The sequence below is a fragment of the Semicossyphus pulcher genome, unplaced genomic scaffold, assembly GCF_022749685.1.
Source record: "Semicossyphus pulcher isolate SPU_LCO1_2020_fin unplaced genomic scaffold, fSemPul1.0.p SCAF_10, whole genome shotgun sequence".
Lineage (NCBI taxonomy): Eukaryota > Metazoa > Chordata > Actinopteri > Labriformes > Labridae > Semicossyphus > Semicossyphus pulcher.
In genome coordinates this window covers 19,624,371-19,642,805 of record NW_027211604.1, presented here as the reverse complement: position 1 = coordinate 19,642,805, position 18,435 = coordinate 19,624,371, and the positions used below count along the sequence as shown (strand labels likewise).

Below are 18,435 nucleotides of genomic sequence, written 5' to 3'. Positions count from 1 at the left end.
ATGTTTTGAGATATTGTTGTTATGGTATCACAAATTATTCTTGAACCTCTCAGTTCTTCTTCAATTCCCAAGGGCGGTGCATCAACGGGCACAGACCTAAATGCCTCTGGTAGTGGTAAGCTGGTTGGATATGTAACTAGCTCAAACATCCCGTATACACTCACCGGCCACTTCATTAGGTACACCTGTATAATCTAATGCAGTTCAATACAACAGCACTGCCATGGTTGTTTTGTCCTCCCTGTTTACATACATGAGGGGGCCAGAGTATTAAAAACACCTGACTATTATGCAGCTCAGTACAGCCCCACCACCAATTATGACCTTGACAGCTTAGAAAAAAGCCTGTACATTACAGGCAACATCTTATGGCTGAGCTGCTGTATTGGATTACATTAGATTTTTCAGGTGTACCTAAAGAAGTGGCCGGTGAGTGTATATGTCTTCAAGTTCAAGATAATTTACACTGTCTGATGGTTGGTGTGACATAACTACTTAGCCAATACTTTAGTGGAAAAACCACCAGCTCATTTCTCATGAAAAACAAAACAAAAAACAGTTGTCATGATAAATAATTGTAATCAGTCAACTTGAACCTACTGTGAAGAATTTGTAACTGTGTATGAAACAGACTGAAATTAATGCTGATACTTCTATATTATTTACAAAAGCAAACAAGGCAATAAGGAAGAAGATAGACTGTCTTTATATCGTGAATTTAATGCCTGTCAATGCTGGCACCGTTAGACAGTTCAAAGGAGGTAGGATGAGATATTTCATCAGACAATGCTACTAACACAGGTCCAGGACAGTATTAACAAAGAGATAAGACATACTGCTTTGTCCACAGGGGTCGCCAAAATCCACACAAAGTGAAAGTGCCTCACAGTTACCATGTATTAATGAATCACAGTTGAGTTTTCCAAAACCACTCCAGGTTCAGGTGTTTCTTTTTGAGTAATGCAGGGAAACGTCAGACTGTTCAAGAGGAAAAGAAAAAAGGATCTGGCTGATGAATGATTCCTCACTGCTAACCACATTGTAACTCTAAGTATCTCACTTTTCTCTCCTAGGCATTGATTAATAGTTTGAGATAGAGGTTGTCCAAAGCTCTCTGGTAGATAGAGGGTGGCAAAGGCAGACACAAGCCATATTAACCCAGCATCTCCATTGTTACAGACAACTCTGGTACATCTGAAGGAGATGGAACAGAATTTTAATCTAAAAATCTTAAAAACAGAAAAGGAATATTGATACAAGATTTTTGTTGTCAAAAGCGTTCTATTTTCCGCCGTTTGTTTTAGTGTTTCTGCAGGCATTGGCTGTAGGCAGCGTCACAAGACGCAGAATGCTATGATGCATCAGCTATTGTCTGAAAACGATTTAGCTCGAGTGTAAACAATGAAAAGTGCACAGAAAACTAAGTCTTGGACAATAAATCCTTTTTCAAGTATCCTGTTCTGAGGTTCTGAAGCCCCGAAAAATGGTGTAGCTCCCAGAAGCTCTCTCATCTTCTGACAATAGCCAATAGGCTCAAGGCTGGTTCATCCTTGACTCCAAGTTGAGTCATATTTGTGTTATATTTTAATTTTCCCCCGAGTCATTCTTTGGATATTACTTTTAAGCCAATAGGATGGATGGATGGATGGATGGATGGATGGATGGATGGACCAGAAAACATAATCATCCTTGTATCATATTAAAGATTGTGTTAAATTTTGACATAGAGTATAAACAAGTGTGTACAATATCATACCAAAAAAACTGTCAGTGAGTTACAAATGAGGGCAAATTACAGGGCAGGCCCGAGATGGGAAAGCCCAAACCCTGGCAAAACCTGATGTGAACACAAACATTTAACAGGAAAAAACTTCTTAGATATAACACTAGATGTTGCTGTTGTACTTGTCTGTACTGCAGTTGAACTGATTCACATAAGATCTGCAAATATACAGCAGTGTGTTGTTTTAGGGAACGGTTTTCCTTGATTTGTTTTTTTCTGTAGTAGCCTTGGTTATTGGTAAGTAGTAAGGTGAGTAGAGAAACCATGAAACCATGTGGTGTACACAGGTAGTTCAGAGATGAAGCACAAAGGGATGGAATGAAAGGAAAGAATGAGGAAGAGAGTCTTAGCTTTCCATTATAATACCTGTCAGCTATTCTCTACTAAAAAAGTTAATCTGCACGTAACAGGAGCACCTCCCTTTCTTTTGCCTTGCCCCATTCTCTCTCCCCCTCCATGCCAATTCTCTAAATCCTGTTCCTTTAACTTTATAAAATTTGAGTATGAATTTGTGTATACATGACAGTACTTTTGTTCTCGTCTTCCAATTCAAATTATTCTCTCAAGTTTTTGTTTCTTTTCTTTTGGTTGCATTTTAACTCAGCATTCACCTTCTTAAGCAGAGGCAACAACACATCAATACCCAAGGTATGTTGAAATAGTCTTTGCACAAACTACTGGAAGAGCAGGAAGCTGTACTGATATCAATTTATTTACAAAAACAATTGGGTTTGGGTAAAAGCTTTGACTATGATATATGTAGTTTGTGGTGTTTCTTGGCTCTTTGTTCCAAAGAAATGCACCTGTGTTAGCTGTTGTGCCGCTGTAATCTTTCAGAAGTATCCTTTAGTGCTATTCTAAATTAGGATGTAACAAAGCAACTACATCCAACACTATTCCTACTACCACTGCTTGTGTTACTTCTGCAGTTCTAACTTTATCTGTTGCTTATATAAATGCTACCCGTACCATTACTACGGGCGCTAACCACTATATATTCTGTCTCATTATTGATGTCCTCCAGGATCTGACCATGGAAACTAAGCTGAAAACACAGCAATTGAAAACTGTGGTATCTGCTCTCTGCAAAATCCCGCTCCTCTTTCTGCTCCTGTACCTCTTTGTGTGCTCCCTTGACATTTTAAGCTCTGCCTTCCAACTAGCTGGAGGTAAGAAGTATTTAAACCTTTAAATGTGGTACTTCTTGCAGTAACTAACATTGACACTGAGATACATTATGAAATACAGCAACATACGTGGTATTATGAGCATGTAATTTAATTGTTTTGTTTGCTCTAGTAGATGCAAAGCTTTATTTTGAATATAAAAGCTGTTTCACTGTAAGTCTCTTTATCTCTTCCTTCCAGGAAGGGTAGCAGGGGATATCTTCCAGAAAAATGCCATCCTGTCTAACCCAGTGGCCGGGCTGGTGGTGGGAATACTGGTGACAGTGTTAGTTCAGAGCTCATCGACCTCTACCTCCATTATAGTCAGCCTTGTCTCTTCTGGTTGTGAGTTAAAATATGATCAATTCTATTGAGTTATGGAAAATATACTTGAACATACTAATGGTTCAAATTCAATACAATCAAATGTTGTTTCTGTACAGTGCTGGATGTTCAGTCAGCCATTCCTATTATCATGGGCTCCAACATCGGGACATCAGTCACCAATACCATTGTTGCTCTAATGCAGGCTGGAGAGAGGGATGAGTTTGAAAGGTACAGCTGTAGCTGTATGTGTCGTGTATGCATGTTTATAAGGAAAGTATGTTTAAGACAATAATAATATATATGATATTGTGTTTACTGTAGGGCATTTGCTGGAGCTACAGTCCACGACTGTTTTAATTGGTTGTCCGTCTTGGTGCTTCTTCCTCTGGAAGCTGTGAGTGGGCTGTTGAGGCGACTGTCACAGGTCGTGGTCGACGCACTACGACTCAGCACTGGAGAAGAAGCTCCTGAACTTCTGAAAGTCCTCACTGAGCCACTCACTAAAATGATTATCCAGGTACTGTGTCCACATACTTCCATCAGCATATTAAATATTCAAATCAATACAATACAGAATAATAATAATAAAGCTAATTTTAGTATTAAGCACGAATTATAGCTCTTCAGAATGGATACTGGAAAAGGTAAAACTAGCCAAAAACCAAATTGTTTATATAAAGCATTAGCTTAAGTAGCAAACTTTTTAAAAACCATTTTAAATTGAAAAATGTCAGTAAAGATATTCTGTAAATTATTTAATCATGGACTGCAGCATGAATATGCATTGCACCTCTATCCAAGGGCACAACATCAAAAATGTCAGACAGCATAAAGAAGCAACTTTGAAGCAATAAATCAAAGTGAAAACTGGCAGTGTGGCCCTTTAGACATTTAGTTTTTGTTTTATGGTTTAGGGTGAGGTTAAACTTTCTTAGCCCTAACCGACAAGTTTGTTTTACCAAACAAAAAGTTGCATGTAATGTTACCATCTCTATATTGATTTTTTAATCTGTAGATAATTTATGACAGCAATCACAAACTGTATGTAGTGAAGTCATAGCATGATTCTTTTTTTTGTAGCTGGATCGGTCGGTCATCACGGCTATTGCCACAGGTGATCAGAGTGTGAAGAATCAGAGTCTGGTGAAGCAATGGTGTCAAACCACAACCACGAAGGTACGTGTACCTTGAAATCACTTCTTGTTTCCTTGTGTGTCCTAATTCATGGGTGACTTATTTGTCAAATCTTTAGTTTGATTTAAAAAAACAAAACAATGTGCTCATTCTTAAAAAAATATATATAAAAATACAATGTTCAGAACTGGAAGTGTACAAATGTGTTGCTATATAAATTTAATAAATATACAATTTGAAATGTCCCACCATCTGCGCTCTGCCTGTTTATCATTGCTAACAGGACAATGAAACCTCCTGGGGAACACACAACCTTTCAGAACATACACAGAGATGTACGACATTTGGACCGTTTTTAAGTGTTTCTGTGATTTTTAGTTGCCTGTGATAGAATACAATCTCTCCTGTCCTTGCTGATATAGTTTTCCTTTTACTTGTATGTAAAATCACTTGATTTAAGTTTTTAATCAATCATTCAAATGCACTGCAAATGGAGCACAATGATAAATATGTTGGGAGTTTTGTCACTTTTAGAGAGTAGCTTAGCTGTCTTTACATCTTGGTAGTTACATTTTGCTTCTCACTCAAATATTCCTTTTCTCTACATCTAATCCTCATAACATTACATCTCTGTAATCTGCCCAGGTAGGCATCTTTTTGTGGGCTGCTCATTGTCAGACTTGGCCATAGGTCTGATCCTCCTCTCTTGCTCTCTGTTGGTGCTGTGCAGCTGTCTGATACTGCTGGTTAAACTGCTCAACAACCTGCTCAAGGGTCAGGTGGCCAGTGCTATTAATAAAATTGTTAATACAGGTATTAATGTGTGGGTATATTAAAGCCCCGTTCATGAATACATCACAGCTAAACCCATGCTTTTTTCAATTATCCAGACAGTTTAATTACCTCGTCTGCCCGTGTTGTCCTCTGTGTAGATTTCCCCTTCCCCTTTACCTGGCTGGCAGGGTATCTGGCTCTATTAGTGGGAGCAGGCGTGACCTTTTTGGTTCAGAGTAGTTCTGTCTTCACATCAGCCATCACTCCTCTCATAGGTAAGACAGACAAACACTCTCCACACATATACAAGTGACTTGACACATGCTATTTAATGCCTACTTATCTGAACCTTGCATTGCATAAAATGTATGATATTTAATATCTTTTTCTTTATTCATTTTTGTATACATTAACTAAGCCAATGGCAACAGGATTTCTAGCAACACCCATCTATCTCTCTTTACAACAAATAATAAATCACCACCTCTGTTACAGTTATAACACTCCTTCTAGCTTGGTACAGCATTAAGAGGACTGGTTAACAGTTAATGGTTAGCATGTTGGTTTAAAATCCTCTATGAGGAAAAGATTTGTTCAGTAGCAGGTATTTCTTGACAATTAAAAAAAATTAAGTTATTTGTTAAGAGGAAAAGTTTCCCACATATTCAAGTGCTTTAACTAATATTGTGCCATCAGCTTTAAAATAATCTCGCTTAAAATTGCTTTCAGCTGATTTTTTTCATGATGGCATGGATTTCAATTACAGTATGGTATTGATATTTTCTGCCCTCAATAACCTCCTAGTTCCTTGGAGTCTGGGGATGGATAGACATGGATATGGGGTCAAATGTCTACAACACACTCTAAATGTTGTCACATTGCACCCATTGTTAATCATACTATGAGCCCTCAGGGATTGGTGTGATCAGTATTGAAAGAGCTTACCCTTTAACCCTGGGGTCGAACCTTGGAACCACTACAACAGCTACACTTGCGGCCCTGGCTAGTCCGGGAGATAAGCTAGCTGCTGCCACACAGGTACACACAAACGCACACCTATAAATAATGTATGTATGTATCAGGGCTGACAAAATAAACTTCCATCCAAAAGTACAGAAAAATTCAGGTTCAGGTATTCTTTTTGTTTTTGTTCTCTGGTGCTAAAACTTGTATTTTCCTCATTTGCTATTGTTTTCTAATTCTAAATTATTTGCAACATTTGTGGATTTCACTTGACTTTTGATGGCACAGAGTCCATGATATGACTGAAAATAAGCCTAATGCTACTTTAATGCGACCTTTCTCATTTTCTTTTATAATGATAATAATGACATATAGGTTTCTACCTCTTCCTAAGTTTTATTACTCCTTTCTTTGAGTCCCTTTTCTCTAGTTTTCTCCATGTCTGTCTTTTATGTTGGCATCTTTTATCCTCACTTCCTCTTTCTCCTGTTTCAGGTTGCTTTATGTCACTTCTTCTTTAACCTCCTTGGCATACTGCTGTGGTATCCCATACCAGCCACCCGCTTACCCATACGTATGGCCTCAGCCCTTGGCAAACTTACTGCCAGGTACAACTCACAACAGCTTCCGTATTTACACACTACACACTACAGATGCCACTGAACCAAATTAATTTTTTTTTAATTTAATAGAAACTATTGTACTTTTAAGAAAACTGCACAAATAATCAAAGAAACAATAAAATTATATATAACTCACCCATACACAGGTACCGCTGGTTTGCTGTTTTGTACCTCCTCCTCTGCTTCCTGCTGCTCCCATCCCTCGTATTTGCGCTCTCCATGGCTGGGTGGAAGGTGATGACCGGGGTTGGTGTGCCAGTTATAACGGTGGTTATATTCTGTGCAACAGTAAACATGCTGCAGGCACGCAGACCTCATTGTCTGCCAAGTAGACTGCAGAACTGGGACTTTCTTCCTGTTTGGATGACATCGCTGCAGCCCCTTGATAACCTCATCACAAAGGTGACCCTGTGCTGCAGGCAGGAAAGAGGTAAATATCTCCAGTAAGATACAAGTATGAATTAACAGTTGATGATTAATCAAACTGCCTGTTCTCTCTCAGATACTATTGTGGTACAAACCTACAAACAATCACCTAAAAAATTACAAATGTTTTCAATTTGAGACTGTTTTACCTCCTCCTGGTTGCTGTTCGTGAAACACTGACCTCCTTCTTCTTCGTGTTTTGTTCATAGGCTGGAGTTGCAAAGGAAATGAGGGCCCAGTAACATCAATGGAAGACACCAGCGTCAACTCTGAGAGAACAGCCAGAGGGAAATGGAAGCAGAGAGGGGAAGAACAGGAGATTAATAAGAGCTGGCAGAAACAAACTGGATGTTGTAATCAGCGATACATTGAGGAAAACAACAGAGACAACGTAGCAACAAACATGCTGTCAGAGAACATATTTAACTTGGCTACAGTATGCTCCATTAATAGACACACAAACTTAAACATACAGGGAGCTCGACTGAGCAGCACTCACTTGTAGTTTATTTCTTGTGTCTAAGTTGAGATAAAAATATCCAGAAACATCAAACAAATATCCTAAAAACAAGCTTATATGTAATTGCAAACGGATGCAGCAACTCACTGAGCTGTGAGTCAAGCAATTATTAATTTAGGGAAGACGGTCTGCCTTCAGATGAGAGAGGTACCAAGTTAATAAACAGCATGTTGGTTTCTTAACACCATACAGAGAGATAATCACCAACAGACCAACTTCTGTGTAACATATCTGAATCAAGGGGACTCTGACGTCAGCTGTGAAATAACAAATTGTTATGTAAATGTTTTTTAAAGGATTATCTCACTGTGTGTGTGTGTGTGTGTGTGTGTGTGTGTGTCTGAAACATTAAATGAAAGTAACTCCTGTTTGTTTTGTCTTGTTGTTACGGGGAATGTTTAATTTTGACTGTGCTGTTTTTACAGCATAGACACCGAGTCTTTTCTCAGCCTTTGAGGGTTCTCAAGCTGTGGCTAAATTGGCAACCGAGACAGATGGTGCTGTGGTTTTTAACTGTCAGTCTCATGCATGGCTAAATTTTGCTATAATCAAGTTCCTCGTGAGAAATTTTCGTGGAGGGTTACACCTCTTATATTAAGGCCGGTGTATATAAAGTTCTTAGTGCATTAAACAACAATAGCATGTCTCTGTACATGAGTGTTGGAACAACTTAGATTTTTATAATATAAACTTGCATTACATAAAGTTTATATGTGAACTGTTTGAAAAATTTAAATAACCTGCATAATGCTGGGGTGAAACTCCTTGTAACACAAAGTCAATGTCAGTCAAGAGCCTCACATACTGTAATTGGAAAGCTTTATAGTATCTGCAAATGATCCAAGAATGATCAAGCATGATAAGAAATATAAATTACTTCAAATACATTTATCATTGTTTCATGTTTATGAGGCAGTCTGTATCTGGGTACCAGCCATTGCTGTGGAACTTATTACGTTCACGTTACCCTACTGCAAAATATGTCGGTGACATCACAATAACCGCTTCCTTGATTCTTATCATAAAACACATCAACAAGACGACAAGGTGAGGTTACACCAGTCCTCTGTCGGCGGAAAATCTGCACGTCGGTCTGAACCAGCCAGAAGACGCCGCACCATTGTGGAGATAGAAAGTGACAGGTCTGTCTCTTGTCTTGAGGTTTGCTCATGTGAGCAGTACATTGTAGCTTTTTTTCACAACTTTAAAGTTTTTAAAGCGAGAAAATTCTAAGATGGAATTAAATCGTATAATCTAATTATTTAAATGCACTCCATATTGGTTATACAGAGTGTTCAGGCTTACTTTATATTACTTCCATTTAACAACTTTTTGAAAATAATTACTTTGATGGTTCATTAAGATTAATAAATCTTTATAAAGACAAGATGAAATAGAACAATATGCAAATATAAAACTAAAGATTTATTTGTGTATTCTCACAGAAAAACAATGATTCTCACTTGCATGATCCTCACGGCTCTGGCAACAACAGCTCTTGCCAAAGGTAAACACTTGAGTATTAACTATGTGCAGATCATAGTTGATTTAATATTTGAAGAAAAGCAGAAAGGATTATTTATCAGTGAATTTATTAATGAATTTAAACTACATATGTTTGTTTACAGCTAAAGTAACATTTCAGCAGCTAAATAAAATGATATAATCCTAAAACAAACATTGAGTGGTATTCAACAAAATGTTTAAATTATTCATGTTTTGAAGTAACTCAGAGAAGTTTACAAAAAGTTTTACATTTTGTTTGTTTTAAGGTTCAATTGAATGCAGTTTTACTGACGCTACTGGAGCTCAGCGGTGTTTTGGAGCCGTGGGACAGCCGTTAGTTTTTCATATCCCAAATTCAGCAGATACAGAGATAAGGCTGATTAAAGATAATAAATGGATTATTATTAAAATAAACAAAAATCAGACAGAGAGTCTGCATGGGGAATATGTAAATCAGGCTGAACTCTTTGCCAATGGAACGTTCAAACTGGGAAAAGCAATGCGGAGACACTCTGGAGAGTACCTGATGGAGGAATTTGGACCTGATGGTGCTTTACAGAAAAAAAAGAATCTGTACCTCGAAATACAAGGTAGGCTGGACAAAACACCTGTAGTTTATTTAAAGATCCATTTTAAAAGGAAATATAAGTTCACGGTAGATAAACATTGGTCCGGCTGTGCTTGACAAAAGTTGCACAAAGTTGTGTCTGGATATCGTCAACATTATTGTTGTGAATAGGGTCCTAATCATCTCCAAAACGGGTTCTTCCATGACCCGTGACAACCCCTTCCGCCAAGTTACATCAAATCGAGCTTGTAGTTTTTCTATAATCAGACAAACTGCTGAAAACATGACCAAGTGGGGGAGGTAATAATTGATAACAAAGTAAAATTGTATTGTATATGGTTTGAGGAAATATATTTCATTCCACATTCATAAACTTTCATTCCATATTGTCCATGTTCTCTTATAGGTCTATTGAGTTTCGACACACATTGCTATAAACAAATAGTTACTAAGTATTTCCGGTCCTTAAACTTCTCAAAAAATCTTTTGACAATCAAAACATAAATGTAAATGAATTATGGCTGCAGTATTAGGTGATTTGATCCTGATATTTGTACTGCAGATACTGTATATATAACTTTATGTTTGTCTTCCAGCCCCAGTGTCAAAGCCAGCTGTTTCTCAGCTGTGTTTGTCACCAGAACAGATGACCATCAGCTGCTCCTCTGAGGGAGATGGAGTAGAGTTCGGTCTGACTTTGGACGGTGTCTTACTGATGCAGACCAGTGACCACAGCCTGTCCTCGGACAGCAGGGCAGCAAAGATACAGTCAGTGGTTCATGTTTCAGATAAACAGGACGGATCCGCAATTTCAACTGTTACCCTCGACATAAACGGCTACCGGACTGGAAACTTGATGTGTAATGTTTGGAACAATGTCAGCAGAAAAGAAACAGTTATTCACCTGAATAGCTGCAAAGGTACAGTGTTTATGGAGGCTTGATTTCTTTTCAAACTATCAGCTTTTCACTTTTTTTCACAACTAATTTGTTCTTAATGTTTAAATACAGCAATCAACTAAGTTCAATCACTCATTTTTTGCCTGCACCTGTCACAGATTTTGTTTTTGATATATTCCTTTGGGGTCACAGCAAAGGTGTATTTCTGTTTTTAATAATAATTACAAAAGTTCATGTGTCTGAACCAAAATTGTGTTGAATATAAATTGAGGATAAAAAAAAACATTAGATGTAAAAGAAGGAGAAGCTCAAATTTTAACAGATTAAGAAAAAAGTTTGATCAAAAACAGAAAAAAAATGAATGACACATGAGAGCATGGTATGACAATTAACATTTTGATGAACAAAAAGCACACTTTATGCCTTCACCTTTGACTTTTGTGTTGTTTAATAAGGTGCCTTCTATAAGCTTTTACTTCATTGATATATCCAATTCAAGCAGAAAACCAATTATTTTTTTGTGCCGTTTCTGTAGACAGCACAGTACAAAGAGGCACAGAATACAAGTAAAGAGGGGGAAATTTTATAGGTAACAAAAGATGTAGACTGACAATATTCTTAGGGCATTGGAACACCATAACCCCGGGAAAGAACTTAAAAAGGTCCAGTTCGCCGATTTTCACCCTCAGTCCTATCATGCTATTATGGGGAGCTAACGCCATTATGGTAGAAAAAAAATGCAATTTCTCTCTGTGCCTTTGGAGGATGCTATCCACTTCTCCAGTGGGCCCTGGAAAACCTCTGCCAGACTACGTAAAACCAGTCATCTGGCGGAGGCCAGGGAGCTTGCTAAACTACACTTTCTAAATCTGGGACGCCCGCCTCCGATGTCATGTATCCTTCAAAATCATCAGGTTTGAAATGTAGACTGCAGACCCGAAGATTTTTTAGACGATCCATCGGTATATTCCCGTCATATTTCGTATTCTGTACCGCTCTGAGCCATGGCCTGCAGCGAAACTGTATTATTTCACTCGAGCGTCTCTCACTGGGCCGTTCCTATTAGAGGGAGGGGTGCAATGCACGCTGGGTGTTGTAGGAATGTAGAATAGGCAAAACCACAAGCTGTACAACGTCCTTCACAGCTATGGCGCAAATTTAAAATATTATTACTTCTATCGATTACAGAGAACACCAGCTTTGACTGACAGTGGCTTTTTCCAGGGGCGAATTGCTCCTTTAAGGACCGCCTTTTATTGTTGCATATATGTGAAATGAAATGAAATGAAAAAAGCAAGCAGGCTAATTCTAAAACCTGGTCCAGTTATACATTGGTTAAATGTTTTATAATGCTTTTAAATTTATCACTCATTATTCTCTTATGATATCCTTCTGACCTGTGTTGAGATAACATTACATTCGTCAAACAACATGAGCAACTTGTTTTTCTAAAGCAAAATAGGAATTCGAATAAATAATAGATAAAGTATTTGTCTTCCAGCTCCAGTGTCGAAGCCAGCCGTGTCTCAGGAGTGTTTGTTACCAGAACAGATGATCATCAGCTGCTCCTCTGAGGGAGATGGAGTAAAGTTCATCTTGACTTTGGACCGTCCCTTCCAAATGCAGACCAGAGACCACAGCCTGATGCCAAAAAACAGGACAGCAAACATGCAGTTAATGGCTCTGGGTTCAGATAAACAAGACGCTAACAGTGTTTCAAATGTTACCATCAGCTTACCCAGTCAGCTGACTGGAAACTTGATGTGTCATGTTTGGAACAATGTCAGCGCAGATGTTCACTTTACAGACTGGAAAGGTACAGTATTCAAAGAAATATCCATTTGTTTTTTCTTAATTATCCAAATATATACCTCCCTCTGCCACTTCATCTTCACCCAATACATATCTGGGTCACAGAATCTAAATCGTTCTGATATTTGTTTGTTTTCCAGGTATCTTCTCTCAAATGCCTGTTGCTACAGCTGTGAGAGCTGGTGTTATCACTCTATTTCTTTTGGTTTCGAGTCTTTGCATCTGTATTGTACATAAGAAAACAAGACCCACCACTATTAAAGAAGGTAAGAGAATATCATTTCTATTGTGGGTACTACTACTGTTTTCTGTCCTTGTCTTTAAATGTTATTGTCAGCACCTTTTGTCATTACTGAGTTAGGATGGTTTCAAAATTCAGCTTATTTAAGAAATATATATATTTGAAGAGCATATGAAACAAAGTAACATCCTATGATAACTGAAGTAATTTGCATTATACTTAAACTGACCGCCAATTTTCACGTTAAATATAAACACATCTCACTTTATATTCAATTCATCTGATATAAATCTAGCATCAGTTGGAAGGAATGAGCAAAGTTTGTCTGAATCTTTGCCATCTGTTTTTTTTATATCTCAGATGAAGTCAAACCTAATATTGATTATGAAAAAAATCATGTAAATTACAAAAACGTGTCTCGATTATATTGTTTGTTGAGCTTTTTTTCCTTTTCTCACGTACTTTTCCAGATCCTTTCAAGGAGGAGATCTCTACTGGGCTGTAACCGTGAACTGTAGCATAATCTTCAGACAAAACATTTATCAGACCAAGGCCTTGCCTAAACTCTTTCCAAATACAGTTCTACTAAATTGTAATGTAGACTGTTCTCCCAGTACATTTAATATTTTATTCTCATTTTTCAGCAACAATTTGATGAAATTGTGATTTTTCTTTTTAAGCTTCTTGCATTTGCTTTAATAGTATGACTGTGCTTTGCTTTGTTGTTGTGTCTGGAAATGTATACAATCTATAAAATAAACATCCTTTGTCTTAATAATCAACACAAACAAATGATTGGGTCCCGTCTGTAATTGACTTTACCAATGCACCCCAGGAGAAGGACAGACCTGACAGAAGTTTTCACACAGCTGGTGAAAGAAAGTCTGTCTAAATAATGCAAAAATATGTTATTCAACATGAAATGGGAGTCCCAGAATAGAACAACAATTGTTTCATAGTTTGACTCCTCAGCGGAGCAAGTTAATAATGTAAATATTGTTTCGACCACAAGTTGGAGCCAAAGGTCCTCACATGTAATCGGACAGCAACTATATTTAATCTAGTACTGTAGAATTTTGAGGTGCTTACACTTTAAATGTGTAAATATAGGTAAAGCCATGGTATAATATAGTATTTCAGAGGAAATAATGCACTATTCTTAACAGAATTTAAATACTATATGCTGTGTAACAGTGCTAATTTGAGGCCAGTTTTATTGTAAAGTTATGAATTTGACTTCCTCCTTAATTCTGTCTCTCTTCATCTGGGCTAACGTTTTACATTCATCATTTCACCAAAACCAAAGACATAACATAACTCACTGGATCAGTCCTACATACTGCCATGTAGCCACAGTAGTGTTTTGGAGTAGTACTTTTTGTGTAGTTCTGCTTCTGCATTATATTTATGTATATATTCACTTAGAATGGACAAGTGCATTCCTGTGTACCGGGGCATTTGCTAGAGTTTTATTCAATACTGTTAAATTCGATTTAAGCAAACTACAGAGTCCTCCATTTTTAAATCATAAAACGGGCACAAACAGAGTCTGCATATAAAAAAAAGGGAACCATAAGTGTTTATGCAATGGTTACCTCAGGATTTCTTTTACCATTATATGTACAATCCCTCAGTAACTGAAGGAGCTCTGCTCACGCTTCGCCTACTGTGTAGACGTGCTATAATAAACACTTAGGAGATGTGTCTATTTGAAACCATCTCTCTATAAGCCACACAAACACCCCACAAAAACCAGCCAAGATACGAGTTGCTCAGTTAGCAAGCACAATAGAAAAGAACATTAAGGCTTTTTTGTTTGTGTGTTTTTGTTAATGCACAAGTTAGTTTTCTGTATTTAAATACATCAGCATTAAAGCCTATATTAAATTTTAGGATACAGCAGTCTACTGTACAATTCCACATTAATGCCAAAAAACAAACAAGGGTTTGAAGACCAAATCTACAGATCTTAAAAACAAAGACAAATTCAGACAGTTTTTGACATGATTCAGACTCCCAGATATTAGTAAAAGCAGCGGCAACAATTTAATGTTAAAGCTTTCATTACATTTCTAAACAATAGATTTTTATCATTTATACTTTAAAAACTGGAGTTGCGAGTTCTTTCGACTGAGATGTGTGGATAAGACCACTGCAAAGGCCCAGCGCTCATACTACATAGATTACATAACTAAATCCCTGCATTAGCATCAACATTGAAGCTACAGAGTTTGCCAAACTGCCAAAGCACTTCCTCTTTACAAACTGAACACAGTTGTTTTTGGGAACTGATTTTGTTCTTGTTAGTAATTTGAATGGCTATGCTTTTTGTATATTAAACTGATTTAAGGCTTTCTTACGAGTATGTATTTCTTTAGAAGAGTGCATCACATCTTGTTTCCAGTCTGCTATTACTTTTCAATGCAAGTTGTGATTCAAGCAGAGAAGAGCTGAATCTCTTTTGGGACTTGTATGGTCGTACAGTACCCTGGCCGAGAAAATGAAAGGGACAAAAATAAGCTGTGGTTTTTATCTGTTGTTCTCACACTCACTTTTGTATTACCAGTTGCCTGTGAGAACATTTTGAGGAGCGGTTTCTCAGTAATACGTAGTACATGGCTTTTAAAGAAAGCATTTGCCTTACAGCGTGTAAGACACAGGAAGTGTTTGTGTCTTAATGTGTCCTTTGCAGAAATACAAGACAGGTTAAAATTGTCCTTACAATATGGTTAAATGAGTAAGTAAACAATAGCAGGTCTGCATGCATGTTGGAACCACTTCATTTAGAAAATGTAAAGGGCAGCTTCTCCCCCAAGCAGTTGTAGTTCCTGTATGCTTTAATTAAAACGTATGACAATAGAAATGGTATGATAGGCTGTGTGTCCTTTAAAGGTTTTTCTCAAAGGAACAGGTGACATGTTTTATCGAACTTGTGCAAGACAATACATTTAAGAGTGCCTGTTTAAAAAAGGAAAATGATGATACATGCATACTCAAGGCCTTCTGTGCGGTCATATTTGCAGCTGAAATGGAAACTCACACCTTAATATTTCTTATTTGCATACTTTCTTTTTCTCTAACCGATTTAAGTGTTCTGCAGGTCTATTAGAGTGTTGGCATCAATAGTAGCTTATTCTTATGGGATTTGCAAACCCATTTGAGACAATTAGACAATAAAACTATTCTTTAAATTCTAAAACAGCCAGCACTACATACAGCTGTGTATTTTATTTAGAATTTATATCTTCACTTTTGAACCTCTGAGTTAACAAAAACCAGAAAAGCAGGTTATGGCCTGTAATCATAATGTGTTTTATGGGTTCTGATTATCCAAACCCACATTTGTGGTCAAATCAAGACAGTAGAAAATACCCTCATTATTTCACATTTGAGAAACCAATGGTTTATGTAAGCAGTCTTTATCAGAGTATTGTAATTATAAAATGCTGAGTATATAACTAGCTACTTATATATACAACAAGTTTGAACTACAGAAGCTGTGAATCTTTGTGCTTTGCTGCACGCAAGTTGTGAGTAGCAACACTATAACCACTTCCTTGATACTTGTCATACAACATGACAACAAGAAGAGTTACACCAGCCGCCTGTCAGTGGAAAATTCACACGTCAGTCTCATACAGTGACAAAGAAGAAATCGCACAACTGTGAGGACGGTAAGAGACAGTGGAGAATACTTAATCTGAGATCGGTGACAGTAAGCAACTAAACTGTAACATGAATTTAATGATTAACCTTGTAAAAGGTAATAAATGTATGGATATAATCTCGTCTTTTTCTTTAATAGTTCATAAAATTCATAGATTCATGTAAAATGTTAATACATTTACTTATAAAATTGAAATGTGACATTTAAAATCACATTATATTTATGTACTACTACAGAAACGAAAATGATGTCCATCTTCGTGATCATCACAGCTCTGGTAACAACAGCTCTGGCACAAGGTAAACTATAGTATAAAGTAGGGCATATTGTGGTGTTTGATTCAACATTTGATTCAATATTGTATTTGAAACAATTTAGAAATGCAGTTACATAGTTCAGGAACAGTAACTTAATTTAAAAGTCTTTTTATAGAAAAGGTATGGCTTTGGCAGACAAATATAATTACACAAAAATATAATGATATCATGACAAAATGTTTAAGCTGTATTTTACACTTGTAATGAGAGAAATAAAATGTCCTTGTCTGTATTTTACATTATGTCTTTTGTTTGGGTGTTTGTTTGTTTTTAGGCTCTATTGAATGCGATTTCTCTGAAGTTACTGGAGATCAGCAGTGTTTTGGAGCCGTGGGACAGATGTTGATTTTTCAACTCCCAAATACAGCAAATACACAATTAAGGTTGAAGAAAGATAATAAATATATCATATTAAATATTAAAAAAAATAAGGTGACTCTGCATAAGGAATATGTGAAACAGTCTGAAGTCTTTGCCAATGGAACTTTCAAACTGGGAAAGGCAATGAAGAGACACTCTGGAGAGTACGTGATGGAGGAATTTAGATCCAACGGTCCTTTACAGAAAAGAGTGGACTTGCACCTAGAAATACGAGGTAGGTTGGAAAAAAAACTGTATTTTTGTAAAGTGTCTCCTACTGCTGAACCTTTTCTTTATTGAAAAATCTAATTAAACAGGAAATATATGTTCATGTTGACGGACATAGATCTAATGGTGCTGTACTGTTTGTCACCTAATGGGCCAGTTTCACAAACAAAGGCTTAAGCCTAGTCCCATACTAAAATGCCTGTTTGACCTGTCTAACTTAAAGCGACTTGCAAAGACCTATTTTAAAATAGTCATAGACTTAGCCTGTTCTGGATTAAACTAAGCTGATAGCAAGAGGGAAGGTTAGAGCTACTCTAGGACTAAATTGAAGCTTAAATTAATCCTTCAAAGAGCCAGGTTTAACTTCTGCTTAGTAATGTTTGTGAAGAAGCATGGACTACGGTATTTGGAATATCTAAATGAAGACCAACATGCACTACAGAGGCCAGCCAGACGAGTACTTGTGGATAAGTGTAATCGGAGTGCTGCACAACTACCTAAAGCAGCACTGCTGTCCTGATTCTCCAATGGAAAATCAGGATCAAGCAGTTGTGCCCATGGCTGAGGCCAGCAATGACAAACAAGGACTTGCATACAGAGATGCTTTTACATTGAAGCACAACCAGATGAGATGCATTTCAATATGTAATGTATTTATTATGGCTTTTATTATTATTATTTTTTTATTTAAATAGTGTGCACGAAAAATTAAATGAGTGACAAAATCAAGGCCGTCTTATGATATTGTTTGCGGTGATTAAAATACTCCATTAGAAGCAATAAACTCATTTGGTCCTTCATATGAAAGAAGAATAAAGATTGATGCAGACAGTGGAATATATTTACCAAAAACACTAACCAATTTACTTTTTTGGAATATTTATCATGTGTGCTCAGGTCTTCATCTGAACTGTCCTAACGGTCACCAGTATTAAATCGGCCTACTCCTGGCTTAATTAAAGCCTTGTCTGTGAAACTGGCCCTATATGTTTTAACGCTTTCTTTACTTCAATTTAACTACAAATATATGTCCAATTATTTATTTTCTGTGTCATTGTCGTTTTAAGTAACAAAAGATCTCTTCTTAGGCCATTTGACTTCTAGAAGGCCCAAAGATTCTA

At 37.0% G+C, this 18,435-nt stretch overlaps 1 protein-coding gene and 1 long non-coding RNA gene across 2 annotated transcripts; both read left to right on the top strand.

Moving 5' to 3' along the window:
- The first annotated feature begins 2,816 nt into the window (after positions 1-2,816).
- Positions 2,817-10,459, top strand: LOC138601117 (sodium-dependent phosphate transport protein 2A-like). The gene is made up of 13 exons (XM_069672702.1): positions 2,817-2,952; positions 3,151-3,294; positions 3,393-3,504; positions 3,598-3,793; positions 4,357-4,452; positions 4,694-4,745; positions 5,056-5,223; positions 5,343-5,459; positions 6,098-6,222; positions 6,643-6,755; positions 6,917-7,200; positions 7,406-7,604; positions 10,387-10,459. The coding sequence occupies exons 1-13, from the start codon at positions 2,817-2,819 to the stop codon at positions 10,457-10,459; spliced, it is 1,815 nt and encodes a 604-aa protein (XP_069528803.1).
- Positions 10,460-16,361: 5,902 nt separating this feature from the next.
- On the top strand, positions 16,362-17,230 carry LOC138594434 (uncharacterized). Its single transcript, XR_011308440.1, has 3 exons — positions 16,362-16,416; positions 16,646-16,708; positions 17,001-17,230. It is a non-coding gene; the product is annotated as an uncharacterized lncRNA (long non-coding RNA).
- The last annotated feature ends 1,205 nt before the right edge of the window (positions 17,231-18,435 follow it).

Excerpts from the sequence above, each read along its gene's own strand:
- LOC138601117 (XM_069672702.1), top strand. The coding sequence starts at position 2,817 with ATGGAAACTAAGCTGAAAACACAGCAATTGAAAACTGTGGTATCTGCT. Across the intron at positions 3,295-3,392 it reads CAGCCTTGTCTCTTCTGGTT|TGCTGGATGTTCAGTCAGCC; the intron begins GTGAGTTAAAAT and ends GTTTCTGTACAG. Across the intron at positions 6,756-6,916 it reads CTTGGCAAACTTACTGCCAG|GTACCGCTGGTTTGCTGTTT; the intron begins GTACAACTCACA and ends ACCCATACACAG.